Source organism: Podarcis erhardii, assembly GCF_964252035.2.
Source record: "Podarcis erhardii genome assembly, chromosome: 4".
Taxonomy (NCBI): domain Eukaryota; kingdom Metazoa; phylum Chordata; class Lepidosauria; order Squamata; family Lacertidae; genus Podarcis; species Podarcis erhardii.
Window position 1 is genome coordinate 53,978,816 of NC_138508.1, and position 16,636 is coordinate 53,995,451.

General features: G+C 41.8%; 1 protein-coding gene across 1 annotated transcript; it reads left to right on the forward strand.

Annotated features, from left to right (window-relative positions):
• The first annotated feature begins 6,793 nt into the window (after positions 1-6,793).
• Positions 6,794-16,370, forward strand: LOC309341450 (interferon alpha/beta receptor 2-like). Its single transcript, XM_081860922.1, has 9 exons — positions 6,794-7,199; positions 9,373-9,474; positions 10,748-10,789; positions 10,942-11,062; positions 11,520-11,692; positions 12,601-12,743; positions 13,500-13,662; positions 13,925-14,046; positions 14,861-16,370. The coding sequence occupies exons 2-9, from the start codon at positions 9,432-9,434 to the stop codon at positions 15,587-15,589; spliced, it is 1,536 nt and encodes a 511-aa protein (XP_081717048.1). The 5' UTR covers positions 6,794-7,199; positions 9,373-9,431; the 3' UTR covers positions 15,590-16,370.
• Positions 16,371-16,636: the final 266 nt, after the last annotated feature.

Below are 16,636 nucleotides of genomic sequence, written 5' to 3' on the forward strand. Positions count from 1 at the left end.
ATTTTATAAGCAAGATAAGCCTTCTGTTTTTTGATGGATGACTGACTACATCTAAACTTCTACTGTATCTCCCTTGATAATATGGGGAATTAGGAGGAAATGTTGAAGACAGGTGAGTGTGATAGGTTGGAAAGAGAAAGCAACATGGAGTCAGGTCAACATTTATAAAGTAAAACAGGCACGCACCAATATTAAGGTGAGGGTCTAATTTGTTTTTTGCTTTGAATGACAGCAATACGTTGTGACAACTTGCAAACCCAAGGGGATTGTTGGGCATGTACTAAATGTTCAGTTTAATTGAGTTACATATATGGGAAGTATTGCTTGTTTGGGGAAAGATACCTCTGCTTCAGAGATACTACCTTTCCCCATCAATCAATCCAAAATATAGTGTTGGGGGAAAATGTGATTCTACATCAACTAGCAAAGATTTGGTGCAATTTGGTGCAGAGGCGCCAGCTTCTCCAGATGATTGAAGGGACCCAGTGCGACGTCCTGACATTGCACGCATGATGTCTTGTGACATCCTGACATTGTGCACATGGCCCTCTGAACATTGAGGGGACCCAGCCCCCCAAAAATATATGGGGGGAGCAAATTGCCTTGGCCCCCAGAAGCTGGCACCTATGATTTGGTGTGTGCTGTCAAGAATGTTGCCTGCGTGCCACTGGGCAACTACTAGATAGCACTGGTAACCTCACTGATGATGAGGTACAACTCTTCTAACTATGCACATGATACACACACACACACACACACACACACACACACACACACCTTGTACCGTGTTCATCTGGGAGTTTTCTTCCTGATGCCACCTTTCCATGCACAGAGAGATCTGGACAAGAGGGAGCTTTCAAATAAGCAGCCCCTACATGCATGTGAAAACTGTACATGCACCCTATCATATCTTCAGTTCTTAACAACTTCCTTCTCCAAAGGAAGTCACGCTTAGAGGAGCTCATTTACTTTTTATAATATTTACAATATTTTCGTAATGAAGGATTCATTTGTGGAGAGAGAGAGAGCGCTTGCTTAATATGGTTGATATGGACATTCTGGGTCCATGTTCCCACAAGCGTGCATTAAATATGCACATTTTCGGCCCCCATGTATCCCATAAAGAAACATAGTATATGGACTCTTTTCTTGGCCTTTCTTGTATTAGAAAATTAAGTGGGATTAGGATGGCATTGCACAGATACAGGAAATTCATTTCTTGCATGAGCACCATAAGGTTGCATTCCTATACATATACCTGGGAGTAAGCCCCATTGATCTCAATGGAACTTACTTTTTAAAGTGGCCTAGAGAATGCATGCTCCAGAGCAGTGGACACTGGTGCTGATTGTGGCTCATAGAGAAGAAGGAAGAGAAGCCAATAGTAGGTGGAGCCATAACAAATGGCTGGTGGGGCCAACTCATTCCAGTATCCCCCCTCCCCAATCCTCTTCCCTACTGGATTAAACAGGAGGAGGTTGGGGGGCTATTGGGTTGTTTTTATTTTGATTATGTATTTTGTGGTTTTATATTTTGATTTTATTCTGTGAACCGCCCTCCGGGTATAGGGCAGTATATAAATTTAATCAATCAGTTGACAGCCAGTACAATATAGGCAGGTGTTCATCTGGTTCAGGGCAGACTTGAACTCCATGGGGCAATCCCTCATTTATTCTAATTCACCAGCCTCCATTGCTTCTGAGGTCTATGTCATACGTGTATTCTTTCATCCAAAGATGTGTGTGGTAACCTGTGTACTTGTGGCATCAGTTTTTACATTGCACTTCATATGCAATACTGCATATTTTCTTAAAATAGGTTTATTTCAGTGTAGAAAATAAATGGCCCCCTATTAAGCAACTGGTTTTGTACTTGTAAAAGTGGAGAGCATTTTTGTCACGTGGAAAGCAGGCCTTTTCAATCATCCAAAAGAAAGTCCTAAGCATTCAGTCATAATGTGAAATGTCCCACTGATCCACCTTTCTCTATTTGTTTGAACAGACCTGGTTTTGTACATTAGGGGCACTAATTTTTTTAAAAAAATCTGGCCCCTTCTTGGAGCAAAAACTTAAGTCTGCCATCTCAACATTTGCAAATCAGGTAGTTGCTTGCAGAACAATCACAGAAATCCAGCAAATATAAATGGTAAGGCTGCCTGATATTTAAAACATTTTAGTTTATTAACCAATGGATAACTCAGCTGAATCATACAATTTGCATATTGCCCAAACTGTAAGATTAATTAGTAATTTTTGTATCGCCTGTGAAAATGCTGTAAGGCTGTGCTCATATGTACGGTACATTTACTTTGCATAAGCTCCACTGACCTGAATGGGATTTACTTCCAAATAATCATGCATAGAAATTGGGCTTTTGTTAACTTTTTCAAATATACTTGTTGGGTCTGTTACTATGTTTTCCCAGTGATTTTTTATGAAAACAGTTTTCACACATCTACTGCTCGAACGCAGAAGTTGGCATCCAAAAATAAAATGAAACAATGGTGTTTGCCACCATAATCACCATGCACATATCTGTACATAGCTGAGGTCTGCTGCTCACACTTTGATGCAAAGTGGGAGAAGCAAGCATCTATGTTTGATACAAAACAACTGCTAAAAATTAAAAGAATTACCTGAAAACACTGTACATGTTTCTTTCAGCTAATTAGGCAATCTGCCCAGGTGTTTAGCACCAAGGCATCATCAGCGCCTTAATTGGAACAGCATTAATCAAAAGCAGAAGTCTAACAATAATTAACCATGCATCATTACCATAATCTAGCCCCTTTATTACATAAGATTCACAAATTACTTGAAGTATCACAATAACCCCTGTTAATAATTATTGCCTGACAAAACTACAAATTAGCTCTTAAATTACACAAAAGCTGACAGGCACAACTATTCTGTATGAAATGGGAACACGAAGCATTCCAAGAGCTGGCAAAGGCTTAAAAACCAGGGGGTGGGCAGTTTGTTTTGTAAAAGAGAAAGAGAGAGCAACTATACCTTCCGCTATTTTGCCCTCTGTGATGTGGGAGAAAGAATGAAAAATTGCTATCCCCTCTCACCTCACACCAACATGTATACACACTGCAGGAGGCACAAGTTAAACATTTCTAAGGTCCACTGTTTTCAACAGAAGAGATACTCACATGCCTTAATCTACCTTGCTGAAATCAGTGGGACCAAAGACTTAATTTTGAGTGGATCGTGCCCACATAGACATAGTTTCAAGTTGCACAAAGCTGGAATTGCTTCTGAATTTGGAGTCCTTGTAACCCAGCCTAAGCATTTGTTCTAATATATAGTGTTCCTTATCTTGGCCATCTTCTCATAAATTACTGTACGCTGAAAATTAGCCTGATCTTATGTTTTTGCACTGTGTTCACATCTGAACTATTTTAAGCTCCTCTCCTTTTACTTTGTGTGGCAGAAACAAAGCTTATTTTTGCAGGGAGCTGAAAATGATTTTCACGTGTGTAGGCGGGCTATGGTCAGCTCTTGCCAGTTGAGCTGTAAATTACATTATTATAATATTAGCAATTATTTGCAGACACATCATTAAGTGATTATTCACAAGAAGGAAAACAAGGCAGAAGTGAAAGCACTGTAACAGTGTGGCCCAATTTTAGGGACCACGGGGAGCTAATTCTTCAGACCCATACAACTTGCACAGATGAATTTTTAAAAAATATTTTAAAGTGGAACAGCTTTCCACATAGCTCTAGCCCTGATCCTAACGCCTTACAACTGCGTATCTATCCAAACATAACTAATGATAACAGAAGCACTACACGGCATCCTAAGTGTGCCTTATGGTAGCATGCCAGTGCTAAATATTCTGCATGCAAGACGGTGAATGAATTTGCTAAATCCACAGGCAGGATAACTAGATCCATAATCACCACATACTGAAATGGTTGTGAGGACCAGCCGTTGGGTGCCACTGCTCTTCAACGCTCTTACAACTCTGCTGCTTTTCCATTAATTTTCAGTACACCATGCTGCACATTTTAACTGACTACCTCAACTCATTTTTTTCTGCTGGTCTTCCTGCCACAGCTACAGACAGACCTGGTGTCTGCTGCAAGGAACCAGGAGCCTTACCAGGGCCTCATGGGGCTGATGCCTACCCACCACCACCACTGAACTCTCTTCCATTGTTGCCATGAACACTGTGGCCACCAGCAGCACTGCAGCTAGTAGCCCTTCCTCACTTGCACGGCCATGTTTACGGGTTCAGGACCTTGTTAGATGTGCAATAATGCTTGGGTTTTGCCTCTGTGACCTTGTTGGTCTGTTGTATATTCAGATAACCTCCCCCTGTTCCTATAGGGTAGTCCTCCAGAGTCGGAGAAACGCGCAGGAAAAAAACTTGGAACATGGAAAATAATGCAATGCCAGTTGTTTTATGATGACCTCAGAAAGCTTTTTATTTCTTTTGTCTGTGGTCCAAAGCAGTTTGCTTCTAAATGCATATTTCACACCTTATTCCAGTCAAAAAGCTTCAGTAACAGCATCATTAAGCAGGCTATTCCCTAGAACTGGGAAAAGAAAACCCACTGTAAAATAACTACAGTTATTAGGTAGCCCAACTGCACTATATAAGAAATACTGTGGTGGTTTAAAAGCGCACAAGCTCTCTGTTTACTCTTTGAAAGAAAAGGGGAAATAAAAGGAGAACTAGGAAGAGAAAACAACCATTGCAGTTGGTTTGGTTGTACTAAGAATAATTGCCGTCAATATTGATTAGTCCTTAGGGACCATGCTGAATTTGAAATTTGCAGGCGGTGAAATCCCAGATGATATGTACACCACTTGTTATGGCTCCTATGTTTAAACATCTCAGGAAAAAATGTGAAACTAATGGTCTCACATTGGGTATAATGTGTTATCATATAGCAAGGCTACTCCTGTCACCAAATAACAAATTCCAGAAGGGTAGCCACGTTAGTTTATATAGCAGGAAAATACAAATCAAAAGAATCTTGTAGCACTGTAAGACTAAGCAATTTATTGTGGCATGTGCTTCTGTAGGTTACAGCCTGCTTCATCAGAAGGATGCAGCAGCCTGGAAAGCTGGTAGGTATATAGTTTTACCTAGTGAGGGTAAACCATAAGAGATTTCGGTACACAATACAATTTGTTAATGATGCCTTAGACTGTAATCTTATACTGACTTACTTGGGAGTATGCCCCACTGAACTCAGTGAGATTTAATCCTGATGAGATGTATATATAATAGCACTGTAGAAGCCAGCTTAACATTTTGAAAGTACAAAACCTATGTGATTTTAAAATACATATATGGCACCTTCAGGGATGTGTGAAAGGCACACACACATCTAAAGGGCAGGTTTCCACATAACATACATGGAATCCCTGACAGAGAAAGGCTCCCGCTTCAGTGTCAATTGCAGAGAAGAAGCATGAGGTATTTTGTTTTAGTTATCAGTGGAAATGTTATCTAAAATTTTTAAACTCTAAGGGTTCTTCCAGACTGTCACTATTATATGGAAGGGATTTATGATCATTCTTATGCTACTTGGTCTAATTTTTTGGTATACATTAATTCAACTGAAATGGAACATAGACCTTTAGTGGTTATGTTTTAGAAGATTAGGCTAAGGTGATTTCCTCAGTGCCTTGGATTGTGACTATAAAAGATGCATCACATGAATTAAAGTCTGATATTACCTTCCCTATCTCCCCCCCTCCCTCTTACCCACTCCATTTTCTTTCCCCCTTTTCTCTCTCTTTCCTTCAGTATGTTTAATATTGTTTATATTTTGTCTTATTTTAAAAATTAATAGTTTCTTCTAAAAAAACTGCATGAGTTTTGCACAAGCAAATCAGGATGAATGCTGAATAAACAGGCTGTCCAAACTGTATGCATTTGTTTGTAATTAATTTGCAAAACAGATAGGTCTTTTTTTCATGGCCACTTACATATTTCATTGGAATGGGCTGGAGGACTTCCCAAGGGGAGCAAGCATCTTAAAGGATGAAGAAAGCTGTATTTCTAATGGAAATACAGACAATGTCGGCACCTGTCTCCATCTTATTCAAGAGAGTGCAGTATATAGAAGGGATTCCTCAGGTATCCGAAGCCCAGACTATTTTGGACTTCGAAATATATAACAACATAAATCAAATACAATTTATTGTGTGAATGCATTAAGGACTTGGTTGTTGAATTATGTAGCATTTTCTGAGAATTTGTTCCTAGAGAAACAGCACCGCCTACAGGCCAGAACACACTCAAGCAGGCTTTGAGAATCATTTTCCATTACAGTAACAAATTCTTAAGGCCGAATCATACGCAGCTATGCCCCAAATCATCTCCTAAGTGACTTTTCGGAAGGGAAATAAATTGCTATCAGTGTTTGCTCAGATGTAACTAGTTAAATGATAATTTTACGATTATCATTTGCTCCCAACTATGGTCCAAACGTTTGTCGAGAACTTTTGACTGTTTGATTTTACATACAGGTTCAAATGCCAGGTGCAAATGTACATCTCACCCTGCATTTTTCACAATATGGGGCACAAGTCTGATATCTAGTACATCCCATTTAACTACTTTTGAAGACCTCAAGAGGTAAATTCAATCACCATATATGGTGGAGTTTATTAAAAAAAAACATTTGGAGATTATCGATTTGTACATTTTCTCAATATGTTTGGCAAAACCAGCTCTTTTGACACTCCGATCCAACAGTGATCAGCTGCGGTGCAGAACTCGTCGCCTGTTCTCATTTCCCATCCGCTCAGTGCTTGGTTTTGCAAGTTCGCTCCCGAGAACCCCACATTAAAATGCATTAAAAATATATTTATTTCATTAGTTGGGTATACAGTATATGGATAACCTGCCGTTCTTTCCTCGCGGATGGAACTGCGCCACCAAGCTAGCCTTGTTGCCATAATAAGGGAAAGAGACGGGGCTCTTTCGAGTACTGTACGTATTTAGAATTCCCCTTCTTCGCCCGCCCCGAGCCCGGCCGCTTGCGCCGCAGACAAGATAAGCCTCCCCGCCCGCCCTGCGTGGCTTTCGCTTTCGGATCCGGCGGAGGCGCCTCGGCTGCCGAGCGAGCGACATGGCGTCCGCCTGGAGGAGAGCCTGGAGGGCTCGGCCGCTGCAGCGGCGCAGGCGGCGGGGATGAGAGCGGCGGGCGGGCGCTCGGGCGCGGCCAGGTGAGCTGCGGGTGGGGCGGGAGCGCTGCCTGCCCGCCTTCGAAGGCGAGGACCAGGCGCCCGAGTGTCCGCGGGGGAAGCGAGGCTGGCGGGGTCGGGCTGGGGCTGCGCCTCGGCGGGTCCCCCGCGCAGCCTGGAGCTTCTCGGCGAGGCGGGGGAGGCCGGGACAAGCCGGGCTCCTCCGCCGCCCCTCGCCCAGATCGGGCCTTGCAGGCTGGCGAGGAAGGGGAAGGAGGGAAGGAAGTGAGCAAGGGGTGGCGGCGCTCATGCGTCGAAGGAAATGGCCGCTGAAATAAACGGGCTGGTCTCCTGAGCGATGCTGGTTATATATGGCTGCAGACTTGTGTTTAAAGTGTCTATGGTTTTAGGCTTCTTTAATTGCATATTTCTGTACAGTAGTACCTTGGTTCTCAAACTTAATCTGTTCCAGAAGTCCGTTTCGAAACTAAAGCGTTCCGAAACCAAGGCACACTTTCCCACCGAGAGGAATGCAAAATGGATCAATTCGTTCCACACTTTTAAAAACAACCCCTAAAACAGCAGTTTGACATGAATTTGACTGTCTAACGAAATAAAATGAAAGAAATAAACAATGTATTGCAGTCACAGATCAATCAGTCAGTAGCTGAAGTGGGTTCCACACAGTCACAAAACCCCCAAAAAGAGCTGCAAAAACAAAAATCCAAAATAAATAGCAAAAACAGACAGACCTCAGTGTAACACTCAAAACGGAAGTGTGGCACTCAAAACGGAAGCATAACAATCAAAACGGAGCACGTTCTACGTCCGAAAAAAGTTCACAAACCAGAACACTTCCGGATTTCCAGTGTCTGGGTTCCAAGTTGTTGGAGTACCAAGGCATTTGAGAACCAAGGTACCACTGTATTGTGTCTTACATTGCATATTCAGTGTTGTGAGCCACCCTGAGTTGCTAATAATAATAATAATAATAATAATAATATCCCACCCATCTGGCTGGGTTTCCCCAATCACTCTGGGCGAATTACAGCATATACAAAAACATAATAAAACACTCAACATTAAAAAACAGAATATCTTATACAGACTATAACCAATAAATCAATAGAAACATAAACATAAAAATAGTCAGTTTACAGTTATACCCACATTAAAATAACCGCCAACGGAAGAGCACAGTATAAAATCCACATAATAAGTAAAGTGTTCGTCATTAAGGCCCTACAAAAGCCTTCCCTGTTTTTAAATAACGTTTCTTTCAGTCGGCTCAAGTGAGCTCAACTTGCACAGGTTTGGATGGCAAGAGCGCCAGTAAGTGTGTTTGTTGCCTTCATTGTTAGGGCCAAACTACAAAGCAGCTCTTACGTAGTGTATTAGAATGAAAGGCATCTTTTTTGGAAAGTGTGTGGCTTAGCATCTAAGAAACAAAGCCCAAAATCAGTCCTGGGGGAAAAAAATGAATAATAATCAAATAATAAGTGTGCCCCAAGGGCGTTGTTGGCGACATTCTTCAGGGGCATGAGATTGAGCAGCAGAAATCATAACCAGGCATTTTGACTGAATGTGCATGGGCTGAAAGGGGGGAAGGGAACAGGGGCACACCCACAATCCCTGCCCCAAACATCCCCACATGTTCAGCTGAATGCACTGAGAAAGTCTGAAGTGCAGCAAGTCTATGCAGGGATGGGGGGGGGGGGGGCTTGTATGTCCCCTGTGTGACAAAATCCTGCCTTGACATGAGAACCTTAATCTTAAGTGGCTGATGCATAAATATTGTTTCATAAAGACTATTATTATTGGTTAAGGCTTCCTTTTTCAGTACCTTAGCCTCTTCTGTCACTCACACCTTTTCTTTCTTTCTTTCTTTCTTTCTTTCTTTCTTTCTTTCTTTCGTTTTCTTGGGGGGGGTCTGCCTTGTTTTTTCCTTTACTACTAGTTCTCCTCTAAATCTTTCATTGCCACACTTTCCCCTCTCTCAGCCCAAATTTTCTCATGCATCTTGTTTTTAGAGTATGACAAGATCCCGAAGGAGAGGGAAAGAAATGATTTGGGACCGAGTATCATATGGGCAAAAGATAATTAATGGATGCCACCCATATTAAATGACAGTTTGGAAGAACGTTTCATGTTACCCTTTTGGAATCACTGTTTTCTCTGGGATTTTGAAAAAAAATATTGTTTGGTATACATGCAGGAGTCACATCAGTGCTTACCCACCTGTAGAGACCACCGCATAAGATGTTATTTTAAACTATGATGACATTTTTCATGGGACCACTGCATTTCTACAAACTTGGTGAGTTAAATCTAGAAAGAATTTAACAGCACACCCTTCTTTTTCTTCTTGTCTCAGCTGCCTTCTTCACCTTTGCCAAATAAATTTGATCCTCACCTAGTTTCTAGTCTCAAACTGCACAGGCTGGAAAGAAGACAGCTTTTATAAATAAATGAAATTATGCTTAGAGTACATGAGTCTCTTAAGATAAGGGAAACAGACTTTTGCCTAGCTGCTAAAGGAGCTGAAAACATGCACCCAAAGTTAAGCATTTTAGAACAGCATTTAAGTGGCTGTTACAGAAATTTAAATGGCACCTCCAGTTTCATTTGATTTTGAATTATTGTTTATGGACTGTAGAAAAGAACATATCAACTATTGATTGTAGCGGAAGGGGGATCCAAAATTGGTCCAAGGAAGCCTGAATTTGAACATGGAAATAAATCATGCTACTTTAAATTGAGCCCTATTCAACTAACCTTTACTCAGAGTAGACCCATTGAAAGTAATGACCCTGACTTAACAGGTGCATTCATTTCAATGGGTCTGGTTAGTTGAATCATGTTTTGGGGGAGGAGCGGGCAAAGTCCCATTGCACTAATGGCAATTGCTGCGCTGGCTGCCAACAGCACAACAAATTACTTGAATATGGCCCAATTTATTTTTTAGACATGTTTTATATTGATCTCAGTATAATGTAGAAACATTAATATTTTATTAAAAAATGTAAAGACTAGGAAGAAGAGAGAGTGCAGATATGTGATGTGTGGAAGGAAAGGCATTTTCATTAGCTTAGGACTACTAGGAGCCATGGAAGAGGAAAGGGGGAATACAGTGGTACCTCTGGATGCGAATGGGATCCGTTCTGGAGCCCCGTTCACATCCTGAGTAGAATGCAGCCCGCGTCTGCATGTGTGTGGGTTGCAATTCACCGCTTCTGCGCATGCGCATGACGTCATTTTGAGCGCATGCGCGAGCAGTGAAACCCAGAAGTAACCCGTTCTGTTACTTCCGGGTCGCCGCGGAGCGCAACCTGAAAACGCTCAACCTGAAGCATATTTAACCCAAGATATGACTGTAGAACATACCTTAGACGTGATTGGTTGCCCTGCCCAAGGTCCCCTGACTTAACACACATTATCAAACTTCTCCAAAACTTGTGAAAGCCACCAATCTCAGCTGTTGTGCTTTTCCCAGGAAGTACATTCCACTCAGCATACAAACAGTTTCAAGAGTGTTTTCTACATTGAACAGATACTTTAAAATTTCATATATCTATTGTTTTAATTTATAGTGTACATCAGTGCTCTGATCTCTGCTCTGTGCAGTTTACTTGGTAAGTATTTTTAAACTTCTTAACATTTGCTGCCTGGTTCACGTTGTATGTTGTTGCTTAGGAGGAGCAAAATGTACAGCTATTTCATCACGTATGATTGGCAAACCTCGTACTCACCAGTACTTACAACTGTTCTTTTTTGTCACCACAAGAAACATCGGTTCAACTCAAGTTGAAAATGGAGCCACGGGATTTTGAGTACATATTGACGTGGGAAGCTGGAAATAACACAGGGACTCCCACATGCTACAATGTGATGTATAGAACAATAAGGTACCTTTTCTTTTTCTTTTCTTTTTTTCTTTTTCTTTTTCTTTTTCTAAAATACATTCCCACATTTTGTAAATGATTGTGAATGACTGATATGGTGCAAGATCATTATTGGCGTAGGTGTATCTAGCAGTGGCGTAGCGTGGGTTGTCAGCACCCGGGGCAAGGCAAGTAATTTGCGCCCCCTAACCCGTGGATTTGCGCCCCCTAACCCGTGGATTTGCCCTAACCCCAGATGTTGCGCCCGGTGCGGCCGGCCCCCCCTGCACCCCCCACGCTACGCCACTGGTATCTAGTTATGTTCCTGTTATATGAAGAACAGAAACAAAGAGTTATCTGGAAGATTAAACCCTAACAAATTTGGTATGGCATGTGATTTTGCAGACTTTTTGAATTGCTGTTTTATATCTAGTTGGGAAGTACTGATTGTTCATTGGCTCCTCTTTGTTTCCATTTAAAGTTATCCAACACCAAACATGAAGATTGTTACAGAGTGTTCCAATATCACACGTTCATTCTGTAACTTGACAAAAGAGTTTACAAATCCCTACAAGTCATACAAAATAGTAGTGGAGCAGGTCACAGAAAGCGGAGTACATTCTTCAGATACTTCATTCAGTCCATATACTGACAGTAAGTAATTTGCTCCTTATTTATATTTGAAGCACATGCCTTATGCTTCCTATAAGTCCTAGGTCAACCACACAGGTTTCACACTGGCCAAGGCAGAAGGTAGAGGCCAGTTGTCAACCCCCACTAGGTCATCTCCCAGCAGGCTCCAAAGCTGTCAGTGCCCTGCCCCACGGGCGGAGGAAGGGGGGCGGGGGGAGTGCAGCACCACTGGCACCATGGGGGAAGGGGGTACCATCACGGCTGCCCCCCTGGACACGTGCCACACCCCAGGACGTGCACCAACCTCGCCTCTGCCTGCTCACCGTCCCCGGTGCCAGAGCATGCAGCTTGGCCCCTGCCATGCCCTGCCCTGCTTCTACTTGTTTTAATTGATGCTGCCGAGGCTTCCACAGTGGCAGAGCGCTGACACCAGCAACCTCATGCAATTCTAGCCCCCCAAATCCCCTTCTTCAGTGTATTATTTTCAGTTATTTAGATCATCATTCTTTAAGTGCCAAGAGGGGTCATGGTCCTGACAAGCTTTATCTCCAGCTCTCTATGGGCATCCTCTTGCTTTTCAATGGAATGAATGGCAATAGTGTGACACCACACTAAGATCAGAACTCAGGACTAAGCGCCATATTCAGAGCAGACTTTCGGGAGCAGAAATGAGGATCAAAGAAGACTGAAGGCCAACAAGCTAAGAGGCTTAAAGTTCGGTTTTGGGAAATTTCCAATCAGTAGAACCCCCACCGTACCTATTTAGCCTTAAATCTGAAAGAAGCATACCTGGGAGAAAGTTGTATCATTTCATTTGACATCTTATGTCCAAGTTAGTAGTGCATTCGATTGTAATTTCATTAATTTCTCTAGGGCATAGCTTCCCAGTCACATTGATTCCTTCTTTTCTTCCTTTCTTTGTTCAACAGCATGCCTAACACCACCCCAGTTTGAGATTTCTGCTTGTCCAAGCTGCGCAAATGTGACAGTGAAACTTTCAGCCTCGTTACTTCATGTATACCAAGAGCTTGATTATACGGTCACAGTGATAAGAGACAATGTCAAGGAAAAGGTCAGTTGCTTATGATTAAAAGGGAAATGGTAGACAGTATCAAAATTAATTCACTTCATCTGTCAGAAAGCTGCTATTTCTGTTTCTAGTTCAGGTATTTCCAAACTTAATGGTTCTGCACCCTGATCCATAGCCCTGTCTATCCTCCAAGGCATGCCGAGAGTTCCTGTCTGGGTGGGTTTCGCCCATTCACTTCAATGGAGAGGGCAGCTCCCCAAGGTTTGCCCTTTCAGTGGCTGTTGACATTGAGATAGACCAGAAGGGCTGTATATATTTTGGAATGCCAGCAGGAATTGCTGGATTGAGATGTTTTGGATTAATAGGGTAGACCACTTCCCATGCCAGTACTTGAGGATTGGGCATAGCAACAGCTAAACCAGCAGAGTCCAAAGGCCAGAGGCTACGTTGGTATTGCTGTGCCTTTGCACTGTTGCTGCAAGAAGAATTGGCAAGACAAATATTTAGCAGATGAACAGAAATGATAATGTTACTTATATATAGCTTTTTGTGTTTCCAGAGCACTTTAGGAAACATTTTCATAGTTATCCTTGCAATAGCCCATTACATAGGCTAGTGTAATTATCCTCCCATATTGCAGATGCTGGGCTTTGACTGCAAAAGAGTGTGCAAGGTTGTGTCTTGACCTCATGGAAAGGTGAGACTTTCCATGTAACAGTCAAGTGTGTTTCATCAGCATTTGCATTTGCCCTTCATATGACATACTCATTTGTCAATCTTTTTCTTCTTCTTTTCTAGCGTGTTGTCAATACAACCAGACAAGAGAGTTTCCACACTGTCATTGGAGATTTGAGTTTCAATACAAATTATTGTATTGCTGTTGATGTGAAAACAAGTGTAAATAACCAGTGCACTCCATCTGTCCCCAAATGCCTTATACTCAGTTCCAATAATATATCAGGTATAATGAATTAAGGGGTGGGGAGGGGTTGCAGAGAATTAATTTAAAATGATTATTTTCTTAATTTAAAAAAACTAAGATTATTGCTTTTAGTATTTCAAGTAATGGATTTTTAAAAAAATTATTATGAATTTTGGTAGTCTAAAAATATATATATTATGAATTTTGGTAATCTAGTGCACTGTGTGCCCAATAAAACCAGAGTGTTTCACAATAGCCCCCATATTCACTGTTCTTTAATCACATTCTTTTTATCTTACAGGTCATATTATATTACCAGCGTTGTTTGGCATATTAATGTCGTTGGCAGTAATACTCACTCTATTTGTCCTGTATAAAATGGGAGTTATTTGCTTAAGATGGAGGCAATGGCCAAGAGTCTTGGTATGTAGCCTTTGGACGGATTCTTTTTTAAAGATAAATAGCTTAATAAGCTCTACTGTATGTATGTGTGTGTGTGTGTGTGTGTTTGTGTGTGTATTATTTTCTATCTCCTTTTCATGAAACATTCATTGTTGAAAAGACCTAAGGGTCAGTCCCAGGGTCAATGCCAGTTACATAGGGTCAGGTGATATGAGAGTTTGCCCTTTCTGCCTGGAGAGCTGCTGTCAGTGATGGACAAATAATCTGACCAGTTTCTCTATCCTATTAACACTTGATCCTCACTGTGAGAAGTGAGGCAACAGGGAACCAGGCAGAGGGCCTTCTTGGTGGTGGCGCACGCCCTGTGGAATAGCCTCCCATCAGATGTCAAGGAAATAAACAACTACTGTGTCTGACCTTTAGAAGACATCTGAAGGCAGACCTGTTTAGGGAAGTTTTTAATGTTTGATGTTTTATTGTGTTTGAATATTCTATTGTTGTTGTTGTTATTTGATAGGACTTGTAATCAACAGCACCACATCATTTACATTTAGCCTTGTGTCCCAGGTATCTGGCCTCAAGACCATAAAAAGCTGGAATAAATAAATGAAGAAGGAACCAACAAAAACCCCTTTATTGAAAATGGAAGCAAATCCCAATGAAAGCAAAAAGATTCTCATATCTGTGGAGGGTTTCAGGATTAGGGCCAAACTATTGACATCCAATTAATATTTATTAATATTAATATTCAACAATGTATCACACCCCCATCTTCTTTGAAGGCATCTATTTTATTTTTCCCATCTGTAAATTTCAAAATTGTTTTTCTTTTCAGAGCATCACACCAAAATTAGACTATTCCCTTTTTAAATCAGAACCGGAAGAAGTGCACACCGTCCAGGTCACCCAAGAAAGTAAAAAAAAAGTATGTGGATACGATTCCGATGAAGAGGACAGTGAAAGCGTTGCTGGAAATGATGATTTATATACTGCACGTGGTTTTTTGGGGCAGACTTCAAAGTCCTGCTCGCAGGAGGACAATGCAGAGCCACCGTCCCTAGACTGCTCATCCACTACAAGTAAAATAGCTGACCCCCAGGATGATGAAACAGAAAAGCTTCTGCTCATCGGCTGCTCATCTGCTCCAAGTGAAATGCCTAAACCTGTAGATGCTGAAGCAGAAAACCTTCCGAATGATATTAGCAAAGAAGAAAGCCCAACAATTCAAATATTTCATCCTTCTCCTGAAGTGGACTCTGCTAATGAGCCAGACCTGGAGTGCAGCAGCTGTTCCAACGTAAACTTAAATACTGTGGTGCTAGGAATATCTGGCCAAAATGTGAATGCTTCTGCAACATTAAGCTCTTGCCAAGAGAAGGCTGTGGACTTGAAAGAGTTGTGTGTTTCTGATGCATTCGAACCAAAACATATCACTGATGCGCTAGAAATGCAGAACTCTGACATTCATAACCTCTCTTGTTCCTGGCAAAATTCTAATGGGTCTGGAGAAAGTGAGTCATCAGATTCACAAACGGACTGTGTTAGTGAATACATGAGCAGATGAATCAAAGATGGATAAAAGAATAGCATCTTCCTGTACAATATATATTCCTAGTGTCAAGGGACTGGGGGGGATCTTCTGTCTAATGCTATCAGTGTTGTACAAGTACATATGAGAATGCAGCACTGTTGTGAATTCCCACAGCATTAATATTGTTTTCTGTTCTCTTTTTTTTTTTAACGGGAAGACAAGCCACTTACTAATCTGCTTCCAGTATAACTGAGTACCCACAATCTGTCATGGCCTGGTTGGATGCAGAGAAATGATTGGATAAACCAGCTGGGGGATCACCAGGTGAAGAAGGCTCAGAGCCCAGGGAGTGGTGGTGGGAAGACAATGAGTGGTCAGAAGGAGAAGACAGAGAAAAGGTGTCGCAAGCTAACAGGGCTTAGTGAGCCTGTAGAGTCTGTGGTAGAGAGAAGTCTAGAATCAGAGGCAGAGACTGAAGCAGGAGGGTGGGAGGAGAGAGGCCAAGAGACAGAGATGAGTCAGGCTGATGAAGGCTCCCTGGTGTTTTCTTCTACTGCAACAAGCTCCCCTTCCCCTTGTCTCCTAGAACCAGAAGGGGCATGAAAAGTGCAGAGGAGAGATTGGTGATGCGCAGACGTAACCTCCGATTGCTTGGGAAAAAATCCTGGAGAGGAGAGGTAGCTGTGGGCAGGTGGGGACCTTCAGTCTCAGCAACTGCTTTATGGGAGCAAACCTACCAGGCATGACTTGCTGCACTCATTAGGCCAGGCACTCCTGTACAGATTGTGTTTTTGCTAATAAAGAGCTAACTCCAGCTTGCACAGTGTGACTTACTGCTGACTGACTCCTGAGACAACCATTTGTGAAAGCTGGAAAATAAACCCAGCTTTTTGTGTTTCTAGAATAGAATTAATTGCAGACATGGATCACAATATCTTCCGATCCTGTTCTATGTTCATTCTATATAACCACTGTCTTGAGGTTAGATTTGTCGATCACAGTTTATCAAGTGTTGTTGAACATGATGAAGCACTTCACTTGTAATTAATTGACTGTGAATGGATTTCCTGTTATCTGAAA

Bases quoted from the DNA above. Each gene is read 5' to 3' on its own strand.
- LOC309341450 (XM_081860922.1), top strand. From the start codon at position 9,432: ATGATGACATTTTTCATGGGACCACTGCATTTCTACAAACTTG. The intron at 11,063-11,519 runs GTACCTTTTCTT...TTCCATTTAAAG, and splicing joins GTGATGTATAGAACAATAAG to TTATCCAACACCAAACATGA. The intron at 12,744-13,499 runs GTCAGTTGCTTA...CTTCTTTTCTAG, and splicing joins GAGACAATGTCAAGGAAAAG to CGTGTTGTCAATACAACCAG.